The following is a 25,952-nucleotide window of genomic DNA, read 5'->3' as shown; positions in this document are numbered from 1 at the left end:
ATTATCCAGGTTAAGAAGATCTTTCTTCATTAAAGTGAGGTAGTTCTGTGTTACTGAAATGGAAGCTTTAGGTTAGAGATGCCTTACACATACAAAAAAAATTTAAATGGGGATGACATATTGGATTTATGGAAATGTATCTCTAGTTTGCTTTTTGCTTGTGGTAGTATTAGAAGACATCTTAAACTACAGGTCAGTGGAAACACAGTGCTTATTTTATGGAGAATGGAGTTAAATGTGAAAATTTGATACAATTCAGAGGTAACATATCCATAACTGTTTTGCATGGAGGTCCCCTCCCAATTGTCCTAGTGAAGACTGTGGGAGAGGACATGGGACTCCAGGCAGCTAAGCACAGGCAGCCTCAGTCTAATAAAATCAGATGCTCCTCAAATTGCCTCTCCAGGCCCTCTTTGAGAACTAATCCTATTCTAGCAATTTGCCTAATTGTATCTTTGGTTGTTTCTCTTTTACACTTGTTTTTGCTGAAGTGATTGTTTTCATTTCTGATGCTGTCTGTACTTTAGTCTCATATGCTCATTTTATTATTTTCTGGTTACTTCCTTCAAATGTTATTGGCTAAACTTGACCACTTTCTCATGAACTTAAAACAATTCAGTTGGTTTGAAAACATAATTCATCCAACGTAAAAGGTTGAAACCAGGAATTAGTAATTGCAAGCCAATTTAAATACGTAACAGGAACAATCCCAGGAGGCTTTACATACTGAGGCTTTACAAAATACAGTAATTTTATTAAAAAATTGTTATTTAATTATAAAAACTACCAATTTTACCAAACTAGAATTAATATACTCCATTTCATGTTTGATTTAGCTGGATTAAAATGAAGGGATATTTTATGAATCACTGGGGTTGTAAACAAAATGTTTAAAAGCTATTAAATGGATACACCTTCTCAGACTAATTACTGCTGGATTTGAAGGTTTTAGAAAGCAATATAAGTTCTAGAACTAGCAATCAAAACTTCAACAATTTTCTTTAAGTAATGGTAAAGTTTATTTTAATAACAATTAGAGGACAAAATGTTTAAAATTCTCAGTTTAAAACATGCACATTCACAAAAGGCCAATGACACATAACACTGCATAGAAATAATATTACTCAACTTTAATAACTATAAAACACAGTGCATCAAACATCAAGATAAACCTGAGAAAACTACTATAACCACAGATTCAATACTCTCCACTCATGCAGCTTCACAATTTCTACAGCAGTTTCAGCAGGAATGGTTTTTCAGGGAGCTGAAAACACTACTTTATCTTTAACGCAAAACTGCAGTTTTCTGTAGTAGCTGCCTTCCAAGGCTGCCCTATTTTTTTTTAACCTAATAAACTTGAAAATGCAAAAAATGAAGATTGATGTAGTTAAACAACAGATAGTATTTACTATATTTATGGCTTCTATTTAGAACCACGAAACATAAAAATATTATTTTTAACTATTCTGCTCACATCTTTGCAAGAACAGATTTACCTGTGGAAAGTTGCTGTTAATTCAAAGTAAGCAAATATGAAATCTAGTTTTCCTACTTAAGAGAGATTTATTTGCTGAGAAGTTTTGGGAGCTTTATTAAGAAAAGTTCTTAGAGGCAAGCTAAACAAAAGATTCAATTAAATTTGTTCGAATTTCTTTGTAAAATAATCTACTTAAAAATTATGCAGAGGACCAATTAATTTGTCTACTGAATATTAAATCCCAGGTAGGCCATGATAGAACTTTATAAGGCAGAAATAAACATCAAGATTTACAGCAATAGCCATGCATTGGCCTGGATCACTTTAAATATGAATTCATGCAAACCATAAACCTATCAAAAACACAGCTGTTCTCATACAGAAAATAAATCAAGACGAAATATGGAAAACATTTATTTCCTTTCCTTCAAAATTTAACTTACATTCCACTTTAATAGCTGTCCAAGGTTAATTAAAATGTAGCAAAGTATAACTAAGTTACACAAGTGACTTCAGTTATTTTAATGTAAGAAAAAATCAGACTATGGTGTCTTATGAGGCATTATAGAAATGTTCATCATTAAAAAGCATTTATCAGGCACTGAACTTCATGGTGTTACCTTAAGTCATTTACAAAAAGAATTCCTGGTCCATGTGATGTGAATGGGATGGGCATTTTCTCCATAAATTTTGTGGATGACTATTTATAAGATTATATGCCTAATAGGTTTTAAAACCAGGAACTATCAAAGGGAAACTACACAAAAATAAACATGAATATTTAGCTTTGTAATAATTACGACACTGTCATAATTTAAAAACTATGAATAATACAATCTGTTACTAGCATTCATTTCCTGAAAAAACATTTTAAATAACAAGTTCTAAGTGTTGTAAAGTGCACGCAATGCAAAACAAATTATCATGTGACTTTCACACTGGATATTTAGAATGCTGAACGGCAAAATTAAAGTATAAAATTTAATGATCAGAATAAATGCTGATTGATTTCCAAAATTCATTTCCCCTCTGGAAATTAAAGAGGAATCATTGATTCCATTTAATGACCATACAATTCACACAAATGGCTAACACTGTTTAGCAGAATACACATTCACCTGACTTGATTAGGAAAAGTTTTCCAATAACTTAGCAACACTGCTGAAGCAGTCTCACATTAGAGCACAGAGTGGAGGTGGGAGGACGGGAAGTACATATATCATTTAAAATTTACAACGTTCCTGAGAAACACTATTTTCCTCCTAATAATTTCTACAATATAACATCTTTCTGGGTGTGAGACACCAATATATTTTTATATGTATATATAAAACACTTAGAAAGTCCATGCTCAGTACCACTGTGTACTATTCAACATGAAAGAAGCAACTTCCAGCTTTTCAATGCTAAATGAACGAGGATTTTTCTATTATAAGTCGTATTTTCTGAATTGTAAACATTATAAAGCAACTGTGTTAGCATTTGCCAGAGTCCCTCTAAGGAACTTTTTAATTGAAGAGTATGTGCCTTTATTTCAGAAAACACACGTTAAAAGTCACTTCGGCTGTTTTCTTCAATCCTGGTAAAACCATGTGACTTTTTTTCCAATTAAGGAAGGTTTAAAAAAATCAGACTATTTTCTCTAATGTAACACTGTAAAGTCACTGCAATTGCAACATTATATTTTAAATTTTACCAAGAAGGTCACTCCCTGCCCCTCAAACCCTGAGTCTCACCCAGGAAGCAGAGAGACTAATAATGTCAACAATTCAAAAATAGGAACATGGGACAAAGAGGCTCAAATTAGTCACGTTTCAGATCACGTTACACATTATCAACTGTAAGTATTCTTCTGTTTAAGAGCTCTACAGAAACAATCCATGTTTCAAGATTAAAATAAAATTTATTAAGTCAGAAAACCCATTTCTATTATATTCATAATGTTTTCATGTTAGAATTCTGAAGAAGGGTGCCACTGATGAAGTGAGGGCAAATGGAAGCAGCTCTTCTCTGTAACTGCTATAAAGCATTTCTCTGGAGGGGTGCACTTCATGCTTGCTTTCTCATTTTTTGTGGTTTGACCTCAGCTATCACCACTGGGCAGCTCAGGAAAAGCTGCTCTGAATATCCATTCACTAGACAGGTCAAGTCTGGGACTTCAGAATTTTGAAGATGATCTTAGACTCTTACACCTGTGGTCTTGCTAGATGTGTTGATTCATGACTCTCTTAATCTGTACCCCAAACAGGAAGGGCTTGGGAAGTAAAGTATGTAAATGCATGTTCCCTTAAGGTTAGAATTATGTATATGTGTTAAGACGTCTTATTTGTAGAAAATGTAGAGGCATACTGGTAACTAAGGAGCTACAAATACAGACAAGGAAATGATATATATCCTAATTTTAAATCTAGACTGAGAAAAAGGGTGAAAAGAATGTGAGAATATTAAACTCAAGAAGAGATCTGAAAAAAAAAAATCACCTCTTCTCAATTCTAGCTGACTTTTTAAAAGAGTTCTACCCATTTTGCTGGTAAATCCACGTAAAGGCAAGCAGGCTTTTGAGTAAAAGGCAAATAGTTTGCTTCAATCTCTGAAGTGTATCTGAAAACGAATTCCTTTTTTCCAAACAAAAGTATTATTAAAAACTAGTGTAGAAAACTGGCTGTGGTTTTAAACAGCCCCTTCATTTACTGTTGGTAGCAAAATAGGCAATTTCAGATGTCTTGTAAATGCTGAAAATAATTAAACTCACATAGATTTTAAAACACACCAACAAAACCTACTCATGATGAAAGTGTCCTTTGACTGTAAAGTTACGAACTTGAGTAAAATCAGCATTTTTAAAACGGGGAAAATGTACTATTTATTGTCCCAATAAGCAGTATGTGATGAATTTGGGGAACTATTTGATGAGTGAACTGTGAAATTATTTTCAGGCTTCAGTATAGGGGCAGTCACCATATCACTGGGTGTGCTACATAAGACAGCGGGTATCTCTTGTGGGAACACATAGTGAGAACGGGAACACAGGACAAAAGCTGAGCCTATGTTCATGACAAAAGCCCATGCATTTATCTGACATGTTATTCCAAATACTGCAACAGAAGCTTTAAAAATCCCATGTAAATATGTACTGTATGTTTCTTAACAGGAAAAACTTTAAGACAAAATGACATCACTCGATCTACTAGATAAGCCAGATTTTTAGAAAAATCTAGATGATGATGAAACTTTATCAGAAACAACTGAAACATACATACAATTTAAAAAATCAGTGTCATAACAACCGAGTCACATTAACACGTGTGTCCTTCTAACAAATAAACATGACAAACAACAAAGAAGCATTTGTAAGGCCAAAGGTGCAACATCACAGATTTTAGTAGCAAATGCCTTGAAATATTCATTTTAAATCACTCTTACATTTGAAAAGTCAGGCATGCAGACCTTACAGCAGAACTGGAAGTAAACTTTCTCTTACATTTCTGGGCATATGACTACTGAACTAGAAATACATTTATTGAACCTCTTTGGCAAACATTTATCAAGACAATTTTGACACAAATCCTTGTTAATAATGCCTTGTTTGAAATTTTGCTCAGGAAGATTGAGTCAGTTCCTTAAGAATGCTGGTTTGTTTCAGCATATCCTGAAATCTAAGCCTTGATATCAAGAGTCCCTTTAACTAAATTCCATTTAGAGTTTTTTAATGGTTGGTTACCTTGTGGCACAGCCAATAAATTGATAGTCAGTTACAGCCCAAGTAACGGCATAAGAATACTGACTTATTCCCCAAAAAAGAAAGCCCTCTGGCAAGATACCAGGTCATTTTCAATTTCCATTTACAAAGACTTAGCAAATACCTTAAAAAATCCAAAAGATATGGTGTTACAGTACAGTTGCACAGTGCTTATGTCTATAATATACATACATCTGAATGTCCATCAGCGAGATGAGCTCAGATTCACCTTTCCTCTCCATGGATCAGACTGGAATTGGTTAGCAGACTGTGGTGACAACCTGGTAGCTCTCCTTAGAGACATAACAGAGCCTGCCTTTCAGGCTCTCCCCATCACCATTCATCAGGCCTCTGTTTCGTGGTATCATATGCTCTAATCACTTCAGACTGTGAAACGATCCCATTTTCATCTTGAGAGAAAGCATACCCATCTATAAGTTAATGATAAGACATGAATTATCACAAAGGCACTGGAAACCACTGTTATTCTGCCTTTTGAGTATTCATTTTCTAGCTTGGGAACAAATGCAGCCTTCCCACCTTCAAAAGCATGGAAACACTGATTTTTAACGCCCAGAAAAGACACATACTTAACTTCAAAATAAAGAGTGGAATGATCAGAGGTTGCCAGTTTAGATTCTAGGAATTCTTCTCCCCAGAACGCTAAGGAGGCGCCCTCAATCCCCCTAAATCCTCTGTTCTGTAAATCAACTCCAACCCTTCTAACTTTTGCTTCCCCAATTCTGGAGGGGGTGAGGGAGTCAAGTGGACTCATATATTTCCATATAGGTCAGGTAGATGAGAGGGAAGGCAAAGTGCTATGTAGGTGAGGTGGTGAATAAGGTCATTGATTCAACTATCCTACCATGTACAGTCCCTTGGTATCTGTGGAAATTGCTTCAGAAACCCCCTTGAATATCAAAATCCACAGATGCCCAAATCCTTCATATAAAATGGCACAGTGTTTGTATACAATCTACACACATCCTCTTGTAAACTTTAAATCATTTCTTGATTTCTTATTTTTATTATTTTTTTTTTTTTGAGACATCCTGCTGTTTCCAGGCTAGAGTACAGTGGCACGATCTTGGCTTACTGCAACCTCCACCTTCTGGGTTCAAGCGATTCTCCTGCCTCAGCCTCATGAGTAGCTGGGAGTACAGGCTCCCACCATTACGCCCAGCTAATTTTTGTATTTTTAGTAGAGACAGGGTTTCACCATGTCGGCCAGGATGGTCTTGAACCCCTGACCTTGTGATCTGCCTGCCTCGGCCTCCCAAAGTGCTGGGATTATAGGCATGAGCCACCGTGTCCAGCCTCTAGATTACTTATCATACCTAATACAATGCCTCTACATCAGTTCATTCTAGTGGAGTCAATGTACTATTTGGTTCATGGCAAGTTCAAGTTTTACTTTTAGGAACTTTGTGATTTTTTTTCCCCTTGAATATATTTGACTCACAATAGGTTGAATCCATGGATGTGGAACCCACAGATACAAAGGGCCAACCATACATCAAAACATCATCTTGTACTCCATAAATATAGACAATCATTATTTATCATTTGAAAAAGGTGAGGAGGAGGAGATAAACATAAATAGCTGCTAGGTGGCAAGTGGGCTCCTTCCTTCAGAGGACATTCCCCTTGACTCTCAGCATCTACAAATAAACTCACTCATGCCCCAACATGGTTGGCGGGGGCATGGGATAAGGAATGACCAAGGGGATTACATCTTTAGAAAAGGCCTCCTGAAGTATAAAGAGCAGAAGCATCAGACAGGAGTATATGTAAGTGAAAATAAATTACATGTGGAAACACCATGAAGCAAAAGATATATTACTAACACAAATACATTTACTACAGGGCTTTATATTTTATATTCTTTTTTAGATCTTGAAATGTTAAGAGGGCACAATATGTAATAACTTCTTACAACTCTAAATATTCATAAATATTTCTGAAGGGGAAAATATATGTTTCCTTGTGTTGTATGAAAGCTGAAAGGCTCTTGCAAAGTTATTCAAGTAGAAAACATAACAAGACAGAGTCAGCTTTTAAGAGTTAAGATTTACTGGCTTAAAAAAAAAGATTTAAGGAAGCAAGGAATGTAGAAATATTGTTTTTCTTTAAGTGAAACAGCAAGATTTTATACTAAACTCTCTCTTCTGTTAAAAGTGAAATGGTTCTGACCAATGGATTTTCTGTTATTTACAGGTTGCAAATATGCAAAACTTGTTTTAGGCATTAGTTTTAAATAGTTAAACACCCTAAAGTCAGGATATTGTATAAATGCTATGATACAGTAAGGATAGATAATTTATTTAAAAATAAGAAACTCAAATACTCACGGAGCAGGTTTTGTTGCAAGGATTCGGAGCGGTACAAGTTCACGTGGTTCTTCTTAAAGACGTTCTTGAGCAGTTGCGCCCTCTCGGTCAGGCTGCAGAGCAGGTGCAAACGTGTGAAATGAATTATCAACTCGGCAGAGACCCCAGTGTGCCCACAGGACCACCAAAGAGAGTTAGACTTAAACAAAAGATCGCTTGAGAAATCTGTAGCCTAGTGATTCTTTTTACACCACTTTCTTAGATAGCAAATGAGATTTCAAGTATTTAGACAGACTTTTGAGGCCATTTTTTTCTCTAAGGAGTTTTGTCCCCAGTAATCCTCCTCCCAGTAAAAAGTAAGATCTTCTCACCACCCCCAACTCAGTTATATTTAAGTCAAGTGACAACAGAGCCAGTACAACACAATTAGCAAAAATAAAAAATACATCAGTAGTGTTATTCGCCTCTAAGAACTTGCTTAACTTACTACATATAATCTAAGCATGGCATTTTTAGAATGACAAAACCTTATTACTATATCCTTTTCATATCTGGCACATTTTGGCACAAAATATTTTTTAGTTGAAAATATTAACTAAAGTAAATATTAACTAACATACAAAGAAGACATTTCATAAACTTTTTAATTAGAAAAGTTTCACTGCCACTGTAATATGGTATGACGTGTTCCTTAATTTGATTTTAAAATAAACTATTTTCAGAAGAAATAATTATGATAGGTGAAATAACAAGGAAAGTATTTTACAATGAGTGTTTAAAATAGTTATCTCCTCAGATCCAAATCTAGATAATTAATTATGCAATTCTAAAAGCACATTATAAAACATTAGGCATCTTCCCCCTGCAACTTCACATAAAACAGTGCCTCACACAGTAGAAATTCAATTAGTTGTTGAATATACTAAGTTGAATAATAATTCTGAAATGTACTTATAGACATCATCAATCTTCCCATCGTGCCATTTCTTCATTGTTTGATTTGTAACATTTTGTTTTGATATTAAAGAACATAACAGGCATGAGACACAAATAAATAATCCCTATATGTTGCAGCAAATGTTTATGCAATTTTAATAACTGGAACTGACTCAACTGAAAAATTTCCATCTTGTGTTTTTCCCACTATAAAAGCTTTAAATTGCTGTGTTATGTTAGTTCTGTGTTTTGCCAATTTTTCTGAGACCCTGAAATGCAACAATATCATATACAAAAAAAGGATCCTTTGCAAAATGAACTCATTGTGTAAATGAATTATGCAAACATTTAGGCAAAAACCGAAGAAAAAATATTTAGAAATGTTGACATTTGTAGTAATCTTCCACACATATATTTTGAAGTCTAGGGAGGTTAACTGGTATTATTAGACATATTTCACTGTCACTGGAAATTAGCTACATTAAGGCAAGAAAACTAATTAATCTAAAACTCCAGCAGTTCTGCAAACAGTTGTAAAACTTGTTTCTGTCAGTGAAATAAACAGATATGAGAAATGAGAAAGGGCCATTTTTACAGAGTTGCTTTCTTACTCTACTCTTTAAATGATCTAGCATTACAGACCCATGGACCCTGAGGGACACTAAAATATGTAACTGCTTTGAGGAAGTCACAGCTTTAGCAGCAGGTGGTCTGATTTCCTTAGCAGAGCCTTGTGGATGGGGTGCTGGAAAGTCTCCCGTGTTACAAACCGAAATGACTACATGAGACTAACTGAAATGATTACAGGAGAATAGAAGATAGCAATGTATCATTATGCAGCATCTTGTTCCCAAAAGGCATTTTCCAGGTTTCAGGCTGGTCTTACTAAATGCATAATACTTTAATATTATAATATTAAAGTGTTAAGAAGGCACATATGAGAATCTTTCATATTGTGGTAACTGAAATATGTAAGATAACATAACTCCATTTGTACAGTTCATATAAAGGCTCTCAGCTCTTCTTTTATATAAAGTTAATGTACAGCATTAAAACAAAGCAGTAAGAAAATCTGTTTCTTAAAAAAGAAGCATATTACTCAGGAAAAAGCATGGGCTCCAGAATAGTGCTTAAATTTAATTTTGTGTCGGCTACTTATTAGCTGGGTCACCACAGGCAAACCTTTCTCAGTCATCTCCTATATAACAAGAGGGCAGTACTTAACCCTCAGGCAGACTGTGAGGATGCAGGGAGCTGTCAGCACAATGACTGGCTCATAGGAAACACTCAACAAATGCTGGCCCTCCCACCTGTACCTCCAAGATCCTGAGAATTTATTATGAAAAATTAACTAGAACAGAGATCATCACAAAACAAAAGGTACTTTGTAAGGAGCATTTTTGATGCTTTGGTTTCTAGTCAACATAAGCTCAAGGTGAGATGTCTGTCGCTGCACATAAGTTTTAATTTATGATAGTCTCATTCTACCTCTGTACTAAGAAAATGACTAGATTTTTGTTTTGTTTTTCCTTAACTGCTTTGAACTTCTTGCTTTAGTCCTATAGAGCAGAGTCCCTCCTCCAGAATATAAATGCCATTCACAGGAAGCTGCTTAATAAATAAGTGATAAGTTGTATTTCTCTAGTCTTATCTTATTTCTTTGGGGAACTACTCATTTAAACATTTATGCAATTCTGGGCCATCAATGTTTAAAGGTACTAATATTACTATTAAGGCACATTATAAAATATACTTATATTAACACTGATACATTAAAAGTTCAGTTTTAGTGGAACAGCTTAACACAGTGTGAAAAGACAAAACAAAAACAAAAAAACACCACCAAGATGATGATACCTTCTCACTAAAACCATATTCTATTCACAACTCTGGCTAGCAGTTTTACTCAGTCTTTTATAGCCTTTCATTTACATACCAAGCTATGTAAATTCTGAGTTTGTTTAATGCAATCGTACAACTGCCACTAAATATTGTTACCTTATTTCCAAACCCACTAAAATGTTGCAACTTAAACATTTGGTGGAGGTGAATGTAAAGATAACATGTTTAACATAATATTTCACTTACAAATACTAAAAAATGTTGGTGTTGGTAAAAACCAATTTATAGTTCTGGAATGTGTGGGAATGTGCTGTCTTATGGAATTTTCAGTGGGAAACTTGAGGAGTAAATTTGCATTTGTCTACATATTGGGATGGTAAGCTATTTAGGTTGACTCATTAAAACAAATTCTCCAAAAAATAAATAACTATTCATTCACGGAATGTTTAACGTATAGCATGTGATAGCTGTCCTACACTAGGGTAGCTGTAGTGGTGGGGAGACAAACAATGAATAGAACAGGCCTAATCTCTGCCCTGGAGCTGAAAACATTTCAGTGTTCTGTCACTTTTCTTTTCGAATGTTGGATAGAACCATTATCACGGTGATGAGAAAGGCTGAAGGAAGCATCTGACAGATTCCTGTGTCCTCAATCTCGACCAAAGTATTTAAGTAGTACTGATATCAAAATCTAGCGTGAACACTGAGAAATACAATTATTTCCTTTCTACTAGTTCTGGAGCAATGTTAAAACTGCTTTTCATTAAGATGAACAATGCAACAGAAAGGTTCGAAAGAGCACTGTCACCATCCACACCACTGAGATCTCTGACACTTGTATTCCTGACTCTCCCAGCTGTGAAAGCTGTAAACCATGGCCAAACAGTGGTACCAGGCAAATCAGTGAGGACTGACCTGAAGATCCCAGGCTAAAATTCGATTTAGTAATGGCTGATGATGATATGCTGGCTAATGACTACAGTGAGAAATATAAAAGAATTATGAGACTCATTATATTTGCCTGTCTATAAAATACATTGCTTCACACACACTCCAATGATATCCAAAAATAATTGTCTTGCCTCCAAGGAGCCCACAGTATCCATAATTTCTTATTGTAAACTTTTGGATAAGGTATAAATGTTCAGGAGTAAGATTTGGGTTATTTTATTTTTTTAAAGTACAATTACATTTTATTTTTCTCCAGTGGACAGTTTTTCTTCAGTTCTTCAGAACTCAGCTCCTGGCCGGGCGTGGTGGCTCACGCCTGTAATCCCAGTATTTTGGGAAGCCAAGGCAAGCAGATCATGAGGTCAGAAGTTCAAGACCAGCCTGATCAATATGGTGAAACCCTATCTGTACTAAAAATACAAAAATAAGCTGGGTGTGGTGGTGCGTGCCTGTAGTCCCAGCTACTCAGGAGGTTAAGGCTGAAGAATCACTTGAACCCAGAAGGTGGAGGTTGCCGTGAACTGAGATTATGACACTGCACTCCAGTTTGGGCAATAGAGCGAGACTCTGTCTCAAAAAAAAAAAAAAAAAAAAAAAAAGAACTCAGCTCCTTACATGTACTTTGGTAGAGGTCAGAAGGCAGCAAGGTTTGGATTATTTTAAACCTTCAGGAGTAAGGTTTAGGTTATTCTCTCACCATTGTAGACTTGCATTTATTTCTACTATAACCCATGGTTCAAAAGCATGCATTTTAGAACATATTTAGATTGATTGAAGATATTTTCCCCCTAAAATATAATAAAATGAATCTAATTTTCTGGGTAATATGGTAGGTGGCATGCTATTTCTACTAAAAATGTCTGTTTTAACCAAGATGGTTTATTTTTGAAAATGAACACAGACAAGATATTATTGTAAATATTCATCTTTCTTATGTGCTTACAATTTATTGTTTTTCTGACATTTGCATTTTATACATAACTTGAGTTTAAGTCATACTTAGTGAAGATTAAAAAAATTGGGGATGATCAACTCACAAGATCTTTCTTAAGAACTGTATCACTGTATGACAAAGTAAATGATGGTTGCTTTGGATATTACCTTGTTTGGGAAGTGCCAACTATATAATTTTCTCTATGTTTTTATGTATCAGATTTCTGTTTCACAGCCAACAGGTCAACCATCAATTCAACAATCCTTTCTCTTACTCAGCAATCCTTTTGCCCACTCTTTCTTTCATCCATTCTTTAATTTATTCTCTTAACTATCCCGTTCATCCACTCAACAAATATTTATTGAGTGCTACTACGTTCCTGGTGCTGTAGCAGGTGCTGGGTTGCAGCTATGACTAAGACATGGGCCTCTCCTTCTAGGAGCTCAATCTAGTAGGGGGAAAAACATACATAGAGTAAACTAATACTTTATAATGCAATGCGATCAGTGTAACAACAAAAGTTTATACAGGCTATAAACAGAGTACAAAAGTACAGAGATAGTAGGCTAGGAATTACATATTATAGATGTGAGAAGTTGAAAAAATTACATCTACATTGGGTTTTGAAAGCTGAGAATTGGAATGCCTGGTCTGTAAGAGGGGTACTGGCTCCCAGACAGGGGAACAGCAAATGCAAAGATTGGCAGATATAAAATAACATGGTGTTCAGAACTAAACAAAGTCTGGTGTCATTAGAATCCACAAGAATCACAATTTCTTCCCTTTTGATAATGTAGATAAAATTTGTTAACTTTTGGCTGGGTGCTGTGGCTGACACCTGTAATCCCAGCACTTTGGGAGGTTGAGGTAGGTGGATCTTGAGGTCAGGAGTTTGAGACCAACCTAGCCAACATAGTGAAACCCCATCTCTTCTAAAAATACAAAAAATTAGCCAGGTGTGGTGGTGTACACCTGTAATCCCATCTACTTGTGAGGCTGAGGCAGGAGAATCACGTGAACCCGGGAGGCAGAGGTTGCAGTGAGCTAAGATCGCACCACTGCGCTCCAGCCCAGGCGACAGTACGAGACTCCATCTCAAAAAATTTTTTTTTTGCTAACTTTTCGAAATCTGAAATCAATTTCATTCTCCAAGATTCCTAAAATAATCCAGATGGTAAAATCAATCCACCAATTCTTTAACCTTAGAGTACCATTACTTTAGCATGAAGATGTTTCCATCCAGTTGCTATTTTTCTCCTTTCACAGATCCTTCCCTTGCCTCCCCTCTCCTGGCACCTGCCATCTAGCAGGAAGCCATTATGGTTACAATTATCATCAACCTTCTGGTCACCAGTGGGTGGCAATAGCAACATGGAATATTTGTGGGTCCAGGGTTTTGTCTGTGGTATTCAGCTGATAGCTAACACACTCCTGAGTTCTTAGGAAAAGCTAAATAGCTGTTTTAGGCAAAGGAGATGGGCAGCAGCAGGAAATTTATCTGATGCGTTTCCTATGAAGAAGCAGGTGGTCATTTATGCTAGATTTCACTTCTTTCCTTTGGCTTATTTTATTTAATGGAGGGAGCTACATATATTAGAGACTCACTGAATGTTTAGGACCTGGAGGTCATTACATTGGCCTGATTTATGAATTGAAGTCACTAGCAGACAACAAAAAGGCAAACTAAGTATTATGTGGAAGGGCTTAATGTGATTTTATTAACACAATAATCTGGAAACATTCTGTTAAGGATAATAACAGTATTAACAGGTCTTTCCCTAATAATTATGAATAAATGGTTTTAGTCACAATTTCATGAGCTAGAACTCTCACTGTATTCTTTTTATCACCAGAGAAAGAGAACTGAGATATGAATTTATGAACTGAATTTACTGACAAACTGCCAGGTAACGGAATAGATGCTTTCCCATGAGGAATCCTAGGATGCAAATTTTTAGATGAAGGGAAAGGTGGAGGGAGGAGAATACAACCTTGAAAGCAGGTATTATCATTCCCCTCCTATACACCGGGACGCTGAGTCAGAGGTTAAGTACTCTGTCAAGTTAGTAGTATACTGTTTTTGCAGCTCTATTATATTTTTGAACAAGTAGCAAAAGGAGGCAGAATTGTGAATGGTTTAGAGCAGGAGCTCTGAGATCAGTTGACATGGGCCCCAGGCCCAGATCTGTCACTAATAACCTTGGGAACTTCACCTCTCGAAGCCCCAGTTTCCTTATCTGGAAAAAAAAATCAAGATGATGGATCTGTATGGGGTTGTTACTGGGATTTAGTGAGATAGTGCACATAAATGCAAGGGAAGTACCTGGCACATAGTGAGCGCTCAACAAAGGTCAGTGCTATTATTTTCAAAAAAGTAGCACACACTGGTGTGTGATGAGTTCTTTCAGCATATTGAGAGCAAGAGACAGCTGGAAGCCAAGGTCTCACCGAGTTCTGACACTCCGTTGAGTCAGAATGAATAACAACAGTGAATCATGATTAAGGTGACATATACCAGAGTAAAACATTTCCTATAGTTTAGCCAAAACTTCAGCTTACTTTAGTATGATGAACGTGAAGAAAAAATAAATTCCTGCTACTATCTTCATGATTGTGTTTTATAATAGATTGCAACTAATTTTAATTTTTTTCTTACAACACTTTGTGAATTTCGTGGATTTGATTAGCTTTCTAACTTTGCTTTACTTCGGTGGGGGGTGGTGATAAGGAAGAGAACTTGTGAGACATAATTCACTTCATATATGATATATATCCAGGTCAGTTCCTAATAACTACTGAACCATAAATGCAATTATATAAGGTAGTTTGTCTTATATCAAACTATGATTTTTATTACATACTATTTTATTATGGATACTATTTCAAGCTAAAAGTCTTTTTCTTTTCTTGCAATTTAATAACACAATGTTTGTAACTACCATTTATTTAATGCTCATTAAAGACTGTGCACTATGCTAAGTGCTTTATAATATTTTATTCAACTCTTTCAACTAACCATTAGGTAGGTATTATTGCCCCCATTTTATTGATGAGGAAATTGAGGCTCAGTAGGATTGAGCAACGTAGCCAAGGCCACACAGTTTAGAAAGTGACAGATTTGATTTAAATTCACATCTCTCTGATTCCCAAACCTGTCAGTGACACTGCCAGCTCCATGCTGGCTGATAAATAGAAGTCTTACCATTTATTTCCAACCACTAGCATGATATAAACTTGAAGTTCATTTGGAAAAGAACATATTCACTGTATATTTTACCTTTTTCCAAGTACAACTGCTCCTGGGTCTTGAGATTTTGCCTCCAGTTCCTGAACTTCATCGACCAATGTTTTAAAAGCAGTCCTTTTGATCCTGCAAAAAGGAAAAAAAAAGGGATTTGCATGGAAATACTCTTGTGAAGACTTTACAGAACTAGATGTCTGGCTTATTATCATGGCTGCTGATAAGGTACAACAGTAACAAGAGTACAAGCAGTTTTTCAACAGAATCTTAAAAATTACCATAATTTTGAGCATTAATATAGAAATGACAGTTTTAAAATAAATGCTGGTTTAGGTTTACAATATTAAAACTCTCATAGTTATTTAAATAAACATCAGGTAATAAATGCTATCTTTTTTGGGGGAAGGGATTTTAAAACTTATAACCCTTGAAAAAAATCAGTAATGTTTTCATTTTATATTTTATATATGTTTGGAATCAGGCAAGCAAAACATTTCTTTTTATATTAATAAAAAATATGTTTAGAAATAGTACAATTTTTCTTCTACTACTCTGTATGGGTCTTGGGGCTGTTTCTAAAAAACATACTCCCTGATGTAATTTTCTCCAATGTCATGTACTTTTCTGTGTTTACTGAAACGACCTGCTTTACTTCTCATTTAGTCTTTTAAACTAGTTTTCCAGTTCCTGAATCACCCCTTCCTTATTTAAAATTAAATATTATTACCAGTCCCTATCCCGTGAACTCTACATGCTTGAATTGACATTACAAAGAGAGAAATCTGAGGATTAATATGCATCTACATTTTTCTGTATAGAACAGAGTGTGTACTTACACCTTGTACACCACATCAAGGAGCAGAGACGCCACAGGGATGAATAACAAGCCCATCCAAAAGACTCCGGAACTGAACAACATTGCTGCCTGTGTAAATCGGCAGAAACAAAATAACTTTAAAACCAGAAAATACAGGATTTGTGTTTAGTTTTTATGCAATTTTAAATAAAACAATTTTAAGAATATCATTCAATAAGAGAGTATACAACTCTGAATTCAAAGTTATGAAATTAACTTAAATTTTTGAGCAAATTTAAAATATAATCTGGATTAAATTCTCTTATAATAATATATGGTATAAAATAAATCATAATTAGAAACTAAATTTACTATTTCCGGCAAGTGAAAATTACTTTTGTACAATTATAGGGTATTAAAAATCATCCAGATAAATCATGACTACAGTATAATCAAATTAAGATACCTATGAAAACAACAATTTGATTATTTTTGGTTAACATTAGGTAGGAATAATCCTAATTTTTGTTCAGTGATTTATGTAACTGGCATTGGTGCACAGCTCTTATTGCTAAAGTCAAGCCAATATCTTGTATGTAAAAGCCAAATAAAAGTATATTAAATATAACTTTAATAATTCCTTTATATTAAACACCAAATTGCTGTATTATTAGAGCTTTTTGGGTTGCAAAAAAAAGATTCTGTAACTTAAAACTAAATTCTATTATTTATTTGCAATAAAAATATCTTTGTAATATAGTTAGATTACACAGAATTTAAAAGGAATAGTATTATACAATAAAAAAGCAAAATGAATATTTTGGTTTCACTTCTTTTAATCTGTTTATCAAGAGTAAATTTTCAGTACCTATTTAAATCCATAAAGATATGGTTTTAATTCCATTAAAACATAGCCAACTAATGTACGCACATTTCGATTCTACTAAAAATCACACAAAATTAAAAAAAGTTCAGGTATGGTTCAGGAATTAAAAATAACCTAGAGTTTAATTATTCTAGAAAATTTCACAATTACACTTAAATAGTCTTAAGCAATCAGTCCTTATGAAACATGCAGATTATTAATTTTAAATTATATTTCAGATTACCTATTCATTCTGACTCTCAATTAAGAGCTAGGAACTGCTGTTTAAATTTTTTTCTGCATTGACATGAGCTTATCCATACAGAGTGCAGGTTCAAGGACACCAAGATTTTTCTCTATGTAGAAGTGAATAGCTCTAAACGCTTTTAAAATAAAATCATGCTATTACAAAAAATTCCAGAAAATAAGTTTTGCCACGTGGGTTCAATGAAATGGCATCCATATTGTAGACACCAACAAGGCGAAACATATTCACATAAAAGTCACTTTATTTAATAAGCAAAACATGATCTTTGACATGTTTGTTGACATCCTCAACAGTGAAAACCAACAATAACTGTGTAATAGGAAATGTCTATCAAGCCAGTGGATTTTCTTTAGATTGAAAGAAGCTTTCTAGTAAGGTAACAACTGTAAAAAACCAATTTCTCCTTCTGGGGGGAAGGTAAGATAAGAATTTCAAGGCATGTAACTGAAAATACCACACTTACTTGGCTTAATTTTAATATATTTTAATTTGGTGGGGGCGGGGGGCAAGAGAAGGAGGATTTATTCTTGCCTTCACCACCTTGTATTAAATGTCCACCGATGGAAAAGGCAAAAGTGGTGGAGATTCAAGGCTGCTAATTCTGACCATTGTGATGCTAACGACGAACGCAGGAGTGACTGGCGCCCCACCATTCAGTCCACCAGCCTTTGGCTTTACAAATGAACAACATGAATTGAGGAAAAAAAAGTTTTTCTGCGTCATATCTGAAAGCCTGTCAGATTTTTTTTTTCTTTTGCAGAGTTAATCCAAACCTAAAAGATTTAAAGCCGACATTCGCATTAAAGACAGAGAGTCTCTTTGTATTTTTTGGATGAAGAGGGAGGAAGAATAAAATCCCACAGAGGTATTTCCTTCCTTTCTGTATAAGAAAGCTCCCCCTCACTCCGAAGAAACCAGTTTTGTCTCTAACTTTTCACATTTCCCCACTCGCAGGCAGGTCAGCTGGGAAAAGACGAAGGGATCCTGAGACAATGGTGGTAACAGGAGCAGCCTGTTCGGGGCTGGGCTCCGGTTCCCTCCGAGAGCAGTTTGCAAATTGCTCCTAATGTGGGAGACCGGTGCACCAGGCCAAGTGGCCCCCACTGCCCCTCCTCGAGGCCCTGTGAAACCAAATGGAATCTGCCACAAAAGTGGCTCCCGGGGGACTTGAGAAGGGATCAGCCGAGGAAGCTGCAAAGCTGGTAACTGGAGGGCACAGGCCCTGTGTGGGGAACAAGCAATCGCTTGTCTCTGCAGAGTGAGGCTGGCTCAAAATTGAACCACTGGGGCTTCAAAAATAAAGCAACGCTGCCTGAAAATGCAACTTGCAACAGAGGAATTGTTCTGAAATTTCTGTGTAAAGTTTCAGAGAATGAATGTTTGAGAAAATACGAGTTTATGTGCATTTGGCCAAGCCAAGGGGCATGACGGGTACGAGTGGTTTACCTTCTGACCCACATGGCATGATCTGTTAGCACCTATGCTCCCACACCAGACTGAAACTCTTCTTCATCTTCAATGTGCCCAAGTTCAGACCCATAGGGGAGATAATTCAAGTGTGCTACCTGCCTACAAACCTGTAACAACATGGTTCTTCAGTCTACTTCTATGTGCTTACACTGTCAGTATCAGAGTGACATGCTGTGACTTTTACTCATGGAAATGTATAGACAGCTGAAACAGAAGGCCCTTTGGCAAACCCTAAGACTGTCTCCATGGACCCCAGTTGAAGCAGGTCTGGAAGTGGTCCTGGCACTGCCCTTCCCAGCTAATCAGACACTTGAGAAGTAACTTCTCAGTATCGGTTTCCTCAGCCGTACAGTGGACTGTAAGAATTAAACTCAATAATGTTGGTAAAGTGGCTGCATAGCACTGATTATTAATAAACTTTCTTCATTTCAATTGTCAAATGTCATTAAGTGCTCTAGTGTCTTGTTTTTTCCAGTGATCTGTCCCATGAACTTCATGGAAGAAAATTTTTATGATAATATCAAATTAACTGTAAATCAATTTACAAATTTTATGATTAATATCACAACATATGCTTGTCTCACCTGCGATTTTAAAATGCAATGCTGAAACACAGGCCAAAGTAAGAGATCCCTAATAAAGTGCCATTCAACTCAATTTGCCAATTTAGGAAGTGGAGAAAAACAATTTTTTCCAAGAAATTATTAACTATATAGGCATAATATATTAATTTTGGGAGGGAAATTATTCAGAAAATAGTGCTTCAACACATTCTTTTTTGGAAGGGAGGGCAGTAAGAGAAATTACCTTCCAGAGGGTTTACATTAATGTTGGCAACAACAAAAAACTGAGAAGTGATTATTTATTAAGTGTCTGGACAAAGCCTTATATAAAGGCTTTCAAAGCTTAAAAACAGCGAGAAACAGTGAAAGCATGCTTTAAAGAACTGATTCACGAAAATGTAGAACTTCTGTGTGTTTGAAAAAATAGCTAAAAAATAAACAATAAAAAACTGGGAGAACGAATGCTACAAATACATGAAATTCCGGCTTAGTATCTGATCAGAAAAATAGTCATTTATCTTCATAAGAATAGCTGCAATTTCAAGAGACAGGGAAAAGACCTAGAAAGGTATTCATAAAAGCAGCAGCAAGTAATCAACAGCATGGAAAGGTGCTGAGCTGCTCTGCAGTCCTAGAGAAACACTGACAAGTTAGATCGGATTTTAAAAATTCACTGTCACAGCTTGGTGGAGTGAGTGGGGTAGGGTGGAACAGGTAATTGTAGCAATTTATATTCCCACCAGCAACGAAGTAGCCTTTGGAAAAGGTAACTGGCAATGTGCACCAACACCACAAACATTTATTCCTATTAATTCGATAATTGCATTTCTGAACTATGTGTTAAAATGAGGTCCAGCTTTTGCTTATCAGTATCTCATGAAACTGTCCTGTGGTTGCTAATCCTGAAAGCATCCCCGCAAAGGGCCCATTGCCAGAGATTTATTAAAGGTGAAAAGAAACCACAGCAGCATCCTCTTGGAGAGTCACAGGGCAGAGTAGCACAAGGCTTCAAGAAGTCAGAGTAGGCTGGACGTGCGGTTCACGCTTGTAATCCCAGCACTTTGGGAGGCCGAGGTAGGCGGATCACTTGAGGTCACGAGATCGAAACCATCCTGGCCAACATGGTGAAACCCTCGTCTCTACTAAAAATACAAAAATTAGCTGGGTGTGGTGGCATGTGCCTGTAGTCCCAGCTACTTGGGAGGCTAAGGCAGGATAATTGCTTGAACCTGGGAGACGGAGGTTGCAGTGAGCGGAGATTGCGCCATTGCACTCCAGCCTGGCAATAGAGCGATACTCTATCTCACAAAAAGAAAAACGAACAAAAAGTCAGAGTAGTAAAGCACCCTACTGAATAGTTTTTTTAAACCAAGGTTTCCTAAAGTTATCTACTGATTATGGAACACTTTCCCCCATATCCTTCTTAAAAATATTCCACACAACTAATTTTGGGGAAAGCAAATATTTGTTGTGGGTTGTTTTAAATAACAAAATACTAGTTAAAGCTAACAGAGCACTATGTGGCTAATTAGGCAAATGTGCATCCCTAGGCCAGAATGTTATCCAAGCTGTTGAAGATATTCCAGATTGTAATTATCAGAAAATTGATAGTTTAGAAGAGTCTTGAAGGGAAAGGTAAATTACCCTGGTATTCTCCCAGGAGCCTTCTGTTAGCACACAAACACCCTCCCTGGAAGGGTTTGCAGTTTGCATCATCATCTATATGGAAATCAGCCACAAATCACCTGTGGCTTAGATTTCTCACCTGAATTTGAAGCACAGACTAGACTACTGAACTCCTAACTTGCATGTCGCACAGGCACCTCAAACCTCACACATCCCACACTGAACACACACTGTCTTCCCTCCAAAGCCTGCTCTACTTTGGCACAAGCTATTCAGGGAATGGTGTCATCCCTGGCTGCCCAAGACAGAAACCTGGGCCCTATTCCTGAATTGGCTTTTTGCCCTACCTCTAGTATTTCACCAGGTTCTGTTGTGCTTTAGCATCTTCAGATTCACCCATCCCTTACCAACTCTGCCACCATTATCCCAGTCCAAAAAATTTGCCTGTCCTTCTAGCTGTCCTGACTTCAGAAATACTCTGCTTCTAGCAGCCAAAGAGATAGTTCCAAAAGGCAAATTCAATGTTAGCAGTTCCTGGATTAAACCCTTTCTGTGGCTTCATACTGTCTTAAGAATAGAAAACAAAATCTTTAATAAGATTTCAAGACCTTTCTATCCGACTTCTGATCGCTTTGCCAATATCATCTCTCAAGCCAGTCCCATCTCTTGCTACATATAACGTGTTTCAGTTACTGGAAGGCACCCATGCTCACTCTTATCCTTGGGCCTTTGCACCTGTGATGCCTACAGCTCCTTCGTTTTCCGCTCAGATGTTACTTCCTTCCTTAGACTCAGAGGACACGTATGTTGGCACCTATCACCCATTTTCTAGTTGCTCATTCATCTTGTTAGACTATATGCTCTTTTAATTCTCACGATCCAAGTGCTCAGCCACCAAGCAGATGTTCAATAAATAATTTATGGATAAATATATCCTCACAACTTAGTGTTGTAGAAACTAAGTGAAAAACAATAGAGACTGGGGACCCTGTTCCTGAGATGTGGTGGTTACGGTCTGCTTAGTTCTCTTGTGTTCTGGCAAGGAGTTATTCTAGGGGGCGTTATTGCCAGATAATTCTTTATTTTGGGGAAAGAAGTTGATTTAACTCCACAACTATCCTTTTCCAGTGTAGGCTGCCTTTTGTGTTAAAGGTTGAGGGATGTGCATTAAAAGCTAAATATGTTAAACTATCCCCACCTCCCAGTCTGAATCATCAGAAATATTTCAATGAATCCAAGAAAGGTATGATACCTGGAAATAAAAGTGGGTTTTGTTTGTTTGTTTCTGTGGTTGTGGGGAGGTGAGGAAGAGCTATAGAATAGTCAGGAAGAGAAGGAAGTACCAGCATTAACAAAGATTTTAAGTAACTACACAGTATGAACACTTTGCAATGTTGAAGAAAAAGAAGCAGAATACAAAATCCCAGTCTTCCTCCTCTAGGCAAATACAAACTTTATCCTTCTGGCTGCTCTGGCCAAAATACTCGAGTCATCTTTATTCCCCCTTTTCTTTAGAACTGCGCATTCAATTTACTGGCAAATCTCACTGGCTTGACTTAAAAAAATTCACACACCAATGTTCATAGCAGCACTACTCACTATAGCCAAAGGGTATAAACAACATCAGCAGATGAGTGGATAAGGAAAATGTGGCATACCCATACAATGGATTAAGCTTTAAAACACATGAAATGCTGGCCCATGTTACAACATGGGTGAACTCTGAAGACATGATGCTAAATAAAATAAACCCGACATAAAAGGTGATTCTACTTAGATGCAGTGCCTGGAATAGTCCAATTCAGAAACAGCAAGCCCAGTTCTGGCTGCTAGGCGTTAGGGGAAATGGAAAATATTAATTGTTTAACAAGTATGAAGTTTCAGGAGGAAAAGATGAAAAAGTTCTAGAGGTGGATAGTGGTGAAAGTTGCACAACAATGTGAATGCACTTAATGCCATTGAATTTACACTTAAAATGATAAATAGTATATAATGTATGTTCTACCATAACAAAAACATTAAATGAAAAAAAAAAAAAAAAAAAGGTTTTCAGAGCAAATCTTCTCCCCACCCCAAATCCAGAATCTACCCACTTCACGACCTTCCACACTTGCCTAGGACCCCATCATCTTCTGTCTGGAGTACGACGACAGCCTGCTAGGTGTTCCCCACCTTTTCCCTGTATAACTATTCTCAATAGAGCTCCCAGAGCAGTCCTTTTAGAAGTCAGATCATGACTCCTTGGCTCAACCCTCCAGAGACTTGAAGAAAAATTGAGAGCCTTTACAACTGTCTCCTGGCCCTGTGTGTTCTGCCCCAGCCCTGTCTCTGAAGGCCAGCTCACTTGTGTGTGTGTGTGTGTTTCTCCAACTTTTAACTTCAGGGGTACATGTGCACATTTGTTACATAGGTAAATTGTGTCACGGCGGTTTGTTGTACAGATTATTTCCTTACCCAGGTATTGAGCCTGGTTATTTCTCCCGATCTTCTTGCTCCTCCCACCCTCCGACCTCCACCTTCTGTAGGCCCCAGTGTGCATTGCTCTCCTCTATGTGTCCATGTTTTCTCATCATTTAGCTCCCACTTATAAGTGAGTACATGCAGTATGTGGTTTTCTGTTCCTGCGTTAGTTCGTTAGGAATAATAGTATTTTTAATAGTGACTCCCTCCCTCATTCAGCTTCCACCACTCTGCAGTTTTCAGGCTCTCAGCATTTGTCTATTTCCATCTGGAATTTTCTTCCAGATAGCCTCAGGTCCTGCTCACAAAACTTCAGGTACAGTGAGGCCTTGTGTGACCACCCCACTGAAAACAGCAGCCCACCCCACTCCACCCCACCCCATCCTCTCCCCAGCGCTCAAGCCCTCCCGAGCATTTAACGCAGTACAGCCTGTGGTATAATAGACTTATGTTTGTATATTTTTCTTCTCTAGATTATAACCTTCCAAATGCAGAGATTTTCTTTCATAATTGTATTTTCAGAAACTAGAATAGCACTTTGAAATATATTTATTAAAGTATGGTATTGACTTAATGACTCCAAGTTACTAAGTTATTGAAAAATTTTTATTATAAAATTTAAAGAAGAAAAAACTTCAATTTTCACTGATATGAGAAGCACTCAAAATAGTATAATGCCTCTATTTTCAGTCAGACACTAATCTCTTTTTCTGAATTTAGAATTATTTTCCTAGGCTAGATTACAATCAAGAGGAGAAGGTGTATTTTTTTTTCTTTCCCCAAATGGCTCACAAATTGGGAAGGACTGACAATTTAATGATCCTTCTATTTAGAAAATGGTATGTTTACTTATTCAACTTTTAAAATCCTTCTCTCATTTTTGTCAAATTTTCTAGTTTTCTTTCTACTAACCATTCACATAACTAAGGTTTCTTCTTGCTGCTGTGAATGGAACCTTTCATTTTTCTTTGCGTAAAAAGGCTATTTTATCTTTAAAGATTTAGGGCTTTTCCAAGGGAGTTAGTGAGATAGAGAAAACTCCAAAAGTGGCAAGTCCATTACGTATTTCTTAGGATTTGGTCAGGTATGGTGTCAAATCCAAGAAGTCAATGGCTCTTTCCGGTTCTGATCCCTCTGAAACGTCCTAGTAGTATAACTCTTCAGAGATGATTCCTACCATGATCCCTGAAACATACACACCTCCCACGCTTCTCTTTTTAAAAGCTATCTGCCATGGTCTGAGGTCATTTAACTTGTCTCCTCCTAGGTCTCAGTTAACCCTTCTGGTCTCCTCAGGAAGCATCTTCTTCATAAAATCATCAAGAAAAATCTTCAATGCTTAGCTTCAAGTTTGCAGGTACTGTTTCTTTTCATACAAGTTTTCTTAATTTTTCTAACCGAATTGTGGCTCTTTCCTCCCTGCTATGCTTCAATGCTTTGTCTATGCTCTATTAGTGAGGTATCTCTTTGAATAAGGTGTATTCTGTGTTGCTGTATTCCCATTTCAGTCCCATCTCACCCAATCTCAGTTACCCATAATAGACTCTTTTTTCCTCCAGCTCCTTTTCTCAGTCAACCAATCTCAGTGGACTGGAAGATCTTATTCATGGAATTTGAGACTCCACGGTTACTCTAGAATACCCTGAAAGCTGAAATCCACAACTTTAACATTTACATTTTTACAGCAAAGATACTCTAGAGTATCTTGAAAGCTAAAATCCACAATATTAATATCTATATTTTTATGGCAAGGTAGAAATATATCAGTAGAATGCTAGAGTGTTCTCTGCTGGCAGTGCTACCACTGATGTATGGGAACTTCACATTGATTCATCAAAATCAACTCTGCTTTCAGACACTGAAAAGCGTCATCAGAATTTGAATTTGTAAACACTTTTGAAAGTGTCTTTGTGTTCCAGGCTGGTGAAATACCACGGTGGGACACTGCAGAGGTAATAAAGTTGTTGGACTCTTTCTCAGGGGCCTGAACCTTCCAATCTGAATTCATTATGGTAGTTGAGTGTGGGGTTGAAGTGGGTGGTAGACAAGCATCCCTGGGTCAGTAGTAAGTGGTGAATTTGCTACCTTGTACTTTAATCAGAGACAATTCTAAGCTCATATGAAACTTGGTATGAAGAGGTGAAATCCTATGGAATCCTTCGGTAGCTAAACATCTTGGGTAGTCTGACTCAAAACTTCCCTCTGAGAAAGCCTAAAGACAAAGGAGAGCAAATGCCAAATTCTCTATTCTGGGCCTTATCGTTAGGAACTAACTTTGCTTTCTCTCATTTTAGCTGAAAAAATTTTTTGCAAATTTCAATTATATAATATACATTTGTGTCAAAATATAATTATCTTCAAGACATCCTAGTTTATCAATAGCATTTATCACTTCCTCTGACTCAAATCTTTATTCTATGGCTCCTGGTACTTTGGAATACTGTGTGGAAT

The 25,952-nt window shown here is 36.6% G+C and overlaps 1 protein-coding gene and 1 long non-coding RNA gene across 7 annotated transcripts in view; one reads left to right on the top strand and one right to left on the bottom strand.

The window, feature by feature from the left end:
* Nucleotides 1-995: 995 nt before the first annotated feature.
* The window catches only part of ATP8A1 (ATPase phospholipid transporting 8A1), a 250,764-nt gene continuing 225,807 nt past the window's right edge, over nt 996-25,952 (bottom strand). For all 6 annotated transcript variants that reach the window (XM_078367269.1, XM_008993413.5, XM_002745887.6 and 3 more), the window contains 4 exons: nt 16,290-16,378; nt 15,490-15,582; nt 7,571-7,662; nt 996-5,650 (listed from right to left, as the gene is read on the bottom strand). In XM_078367269.1, the coding sequence (XP_078223395.1) occupies nt 5,553-5,650; nt 7,571-7,662; nt 15,490-15,582; nt 16,290-16,378 (372 nt within the window). In that variant the 3' untranslated portion in view covers nt 996-5,552. The remainder of the gene's footprint in view (nt 5,651-7,570; nt 7,663-15,489; nt 15,583-16,289; nt 16,379-25,952) is intronic.
* LOC118152316 (uncharacterized) lies at nt 17,831-19,297 on the top strand. Its single transcript, XR_004740969.2, has 2 exons — nt 17,831-18,247; nt 18,337-19,297. It is a non-coding gene; the product is annotated as an uncharacterized LOC118152316 (long non-coding RNA).

The sequence above is a fragment of the Callithrix jacchus genome, chromosome 3 (assembly GCF_049354715.1).
Source record: "Callithrix jacchus isolate 240 chromosome 3, calJac240_pri, whole genome shotgun sequence".
NCBI lineage: Eukaryota > Metazoa > Chordata > Mammalia > Primates > Cebidae > Callithrix > Callithrix jacchus.
Note: the sequence above shows the minus strand (reverse complement) of the source record. Positions and strands in the feature narration are given on the sequence as shown.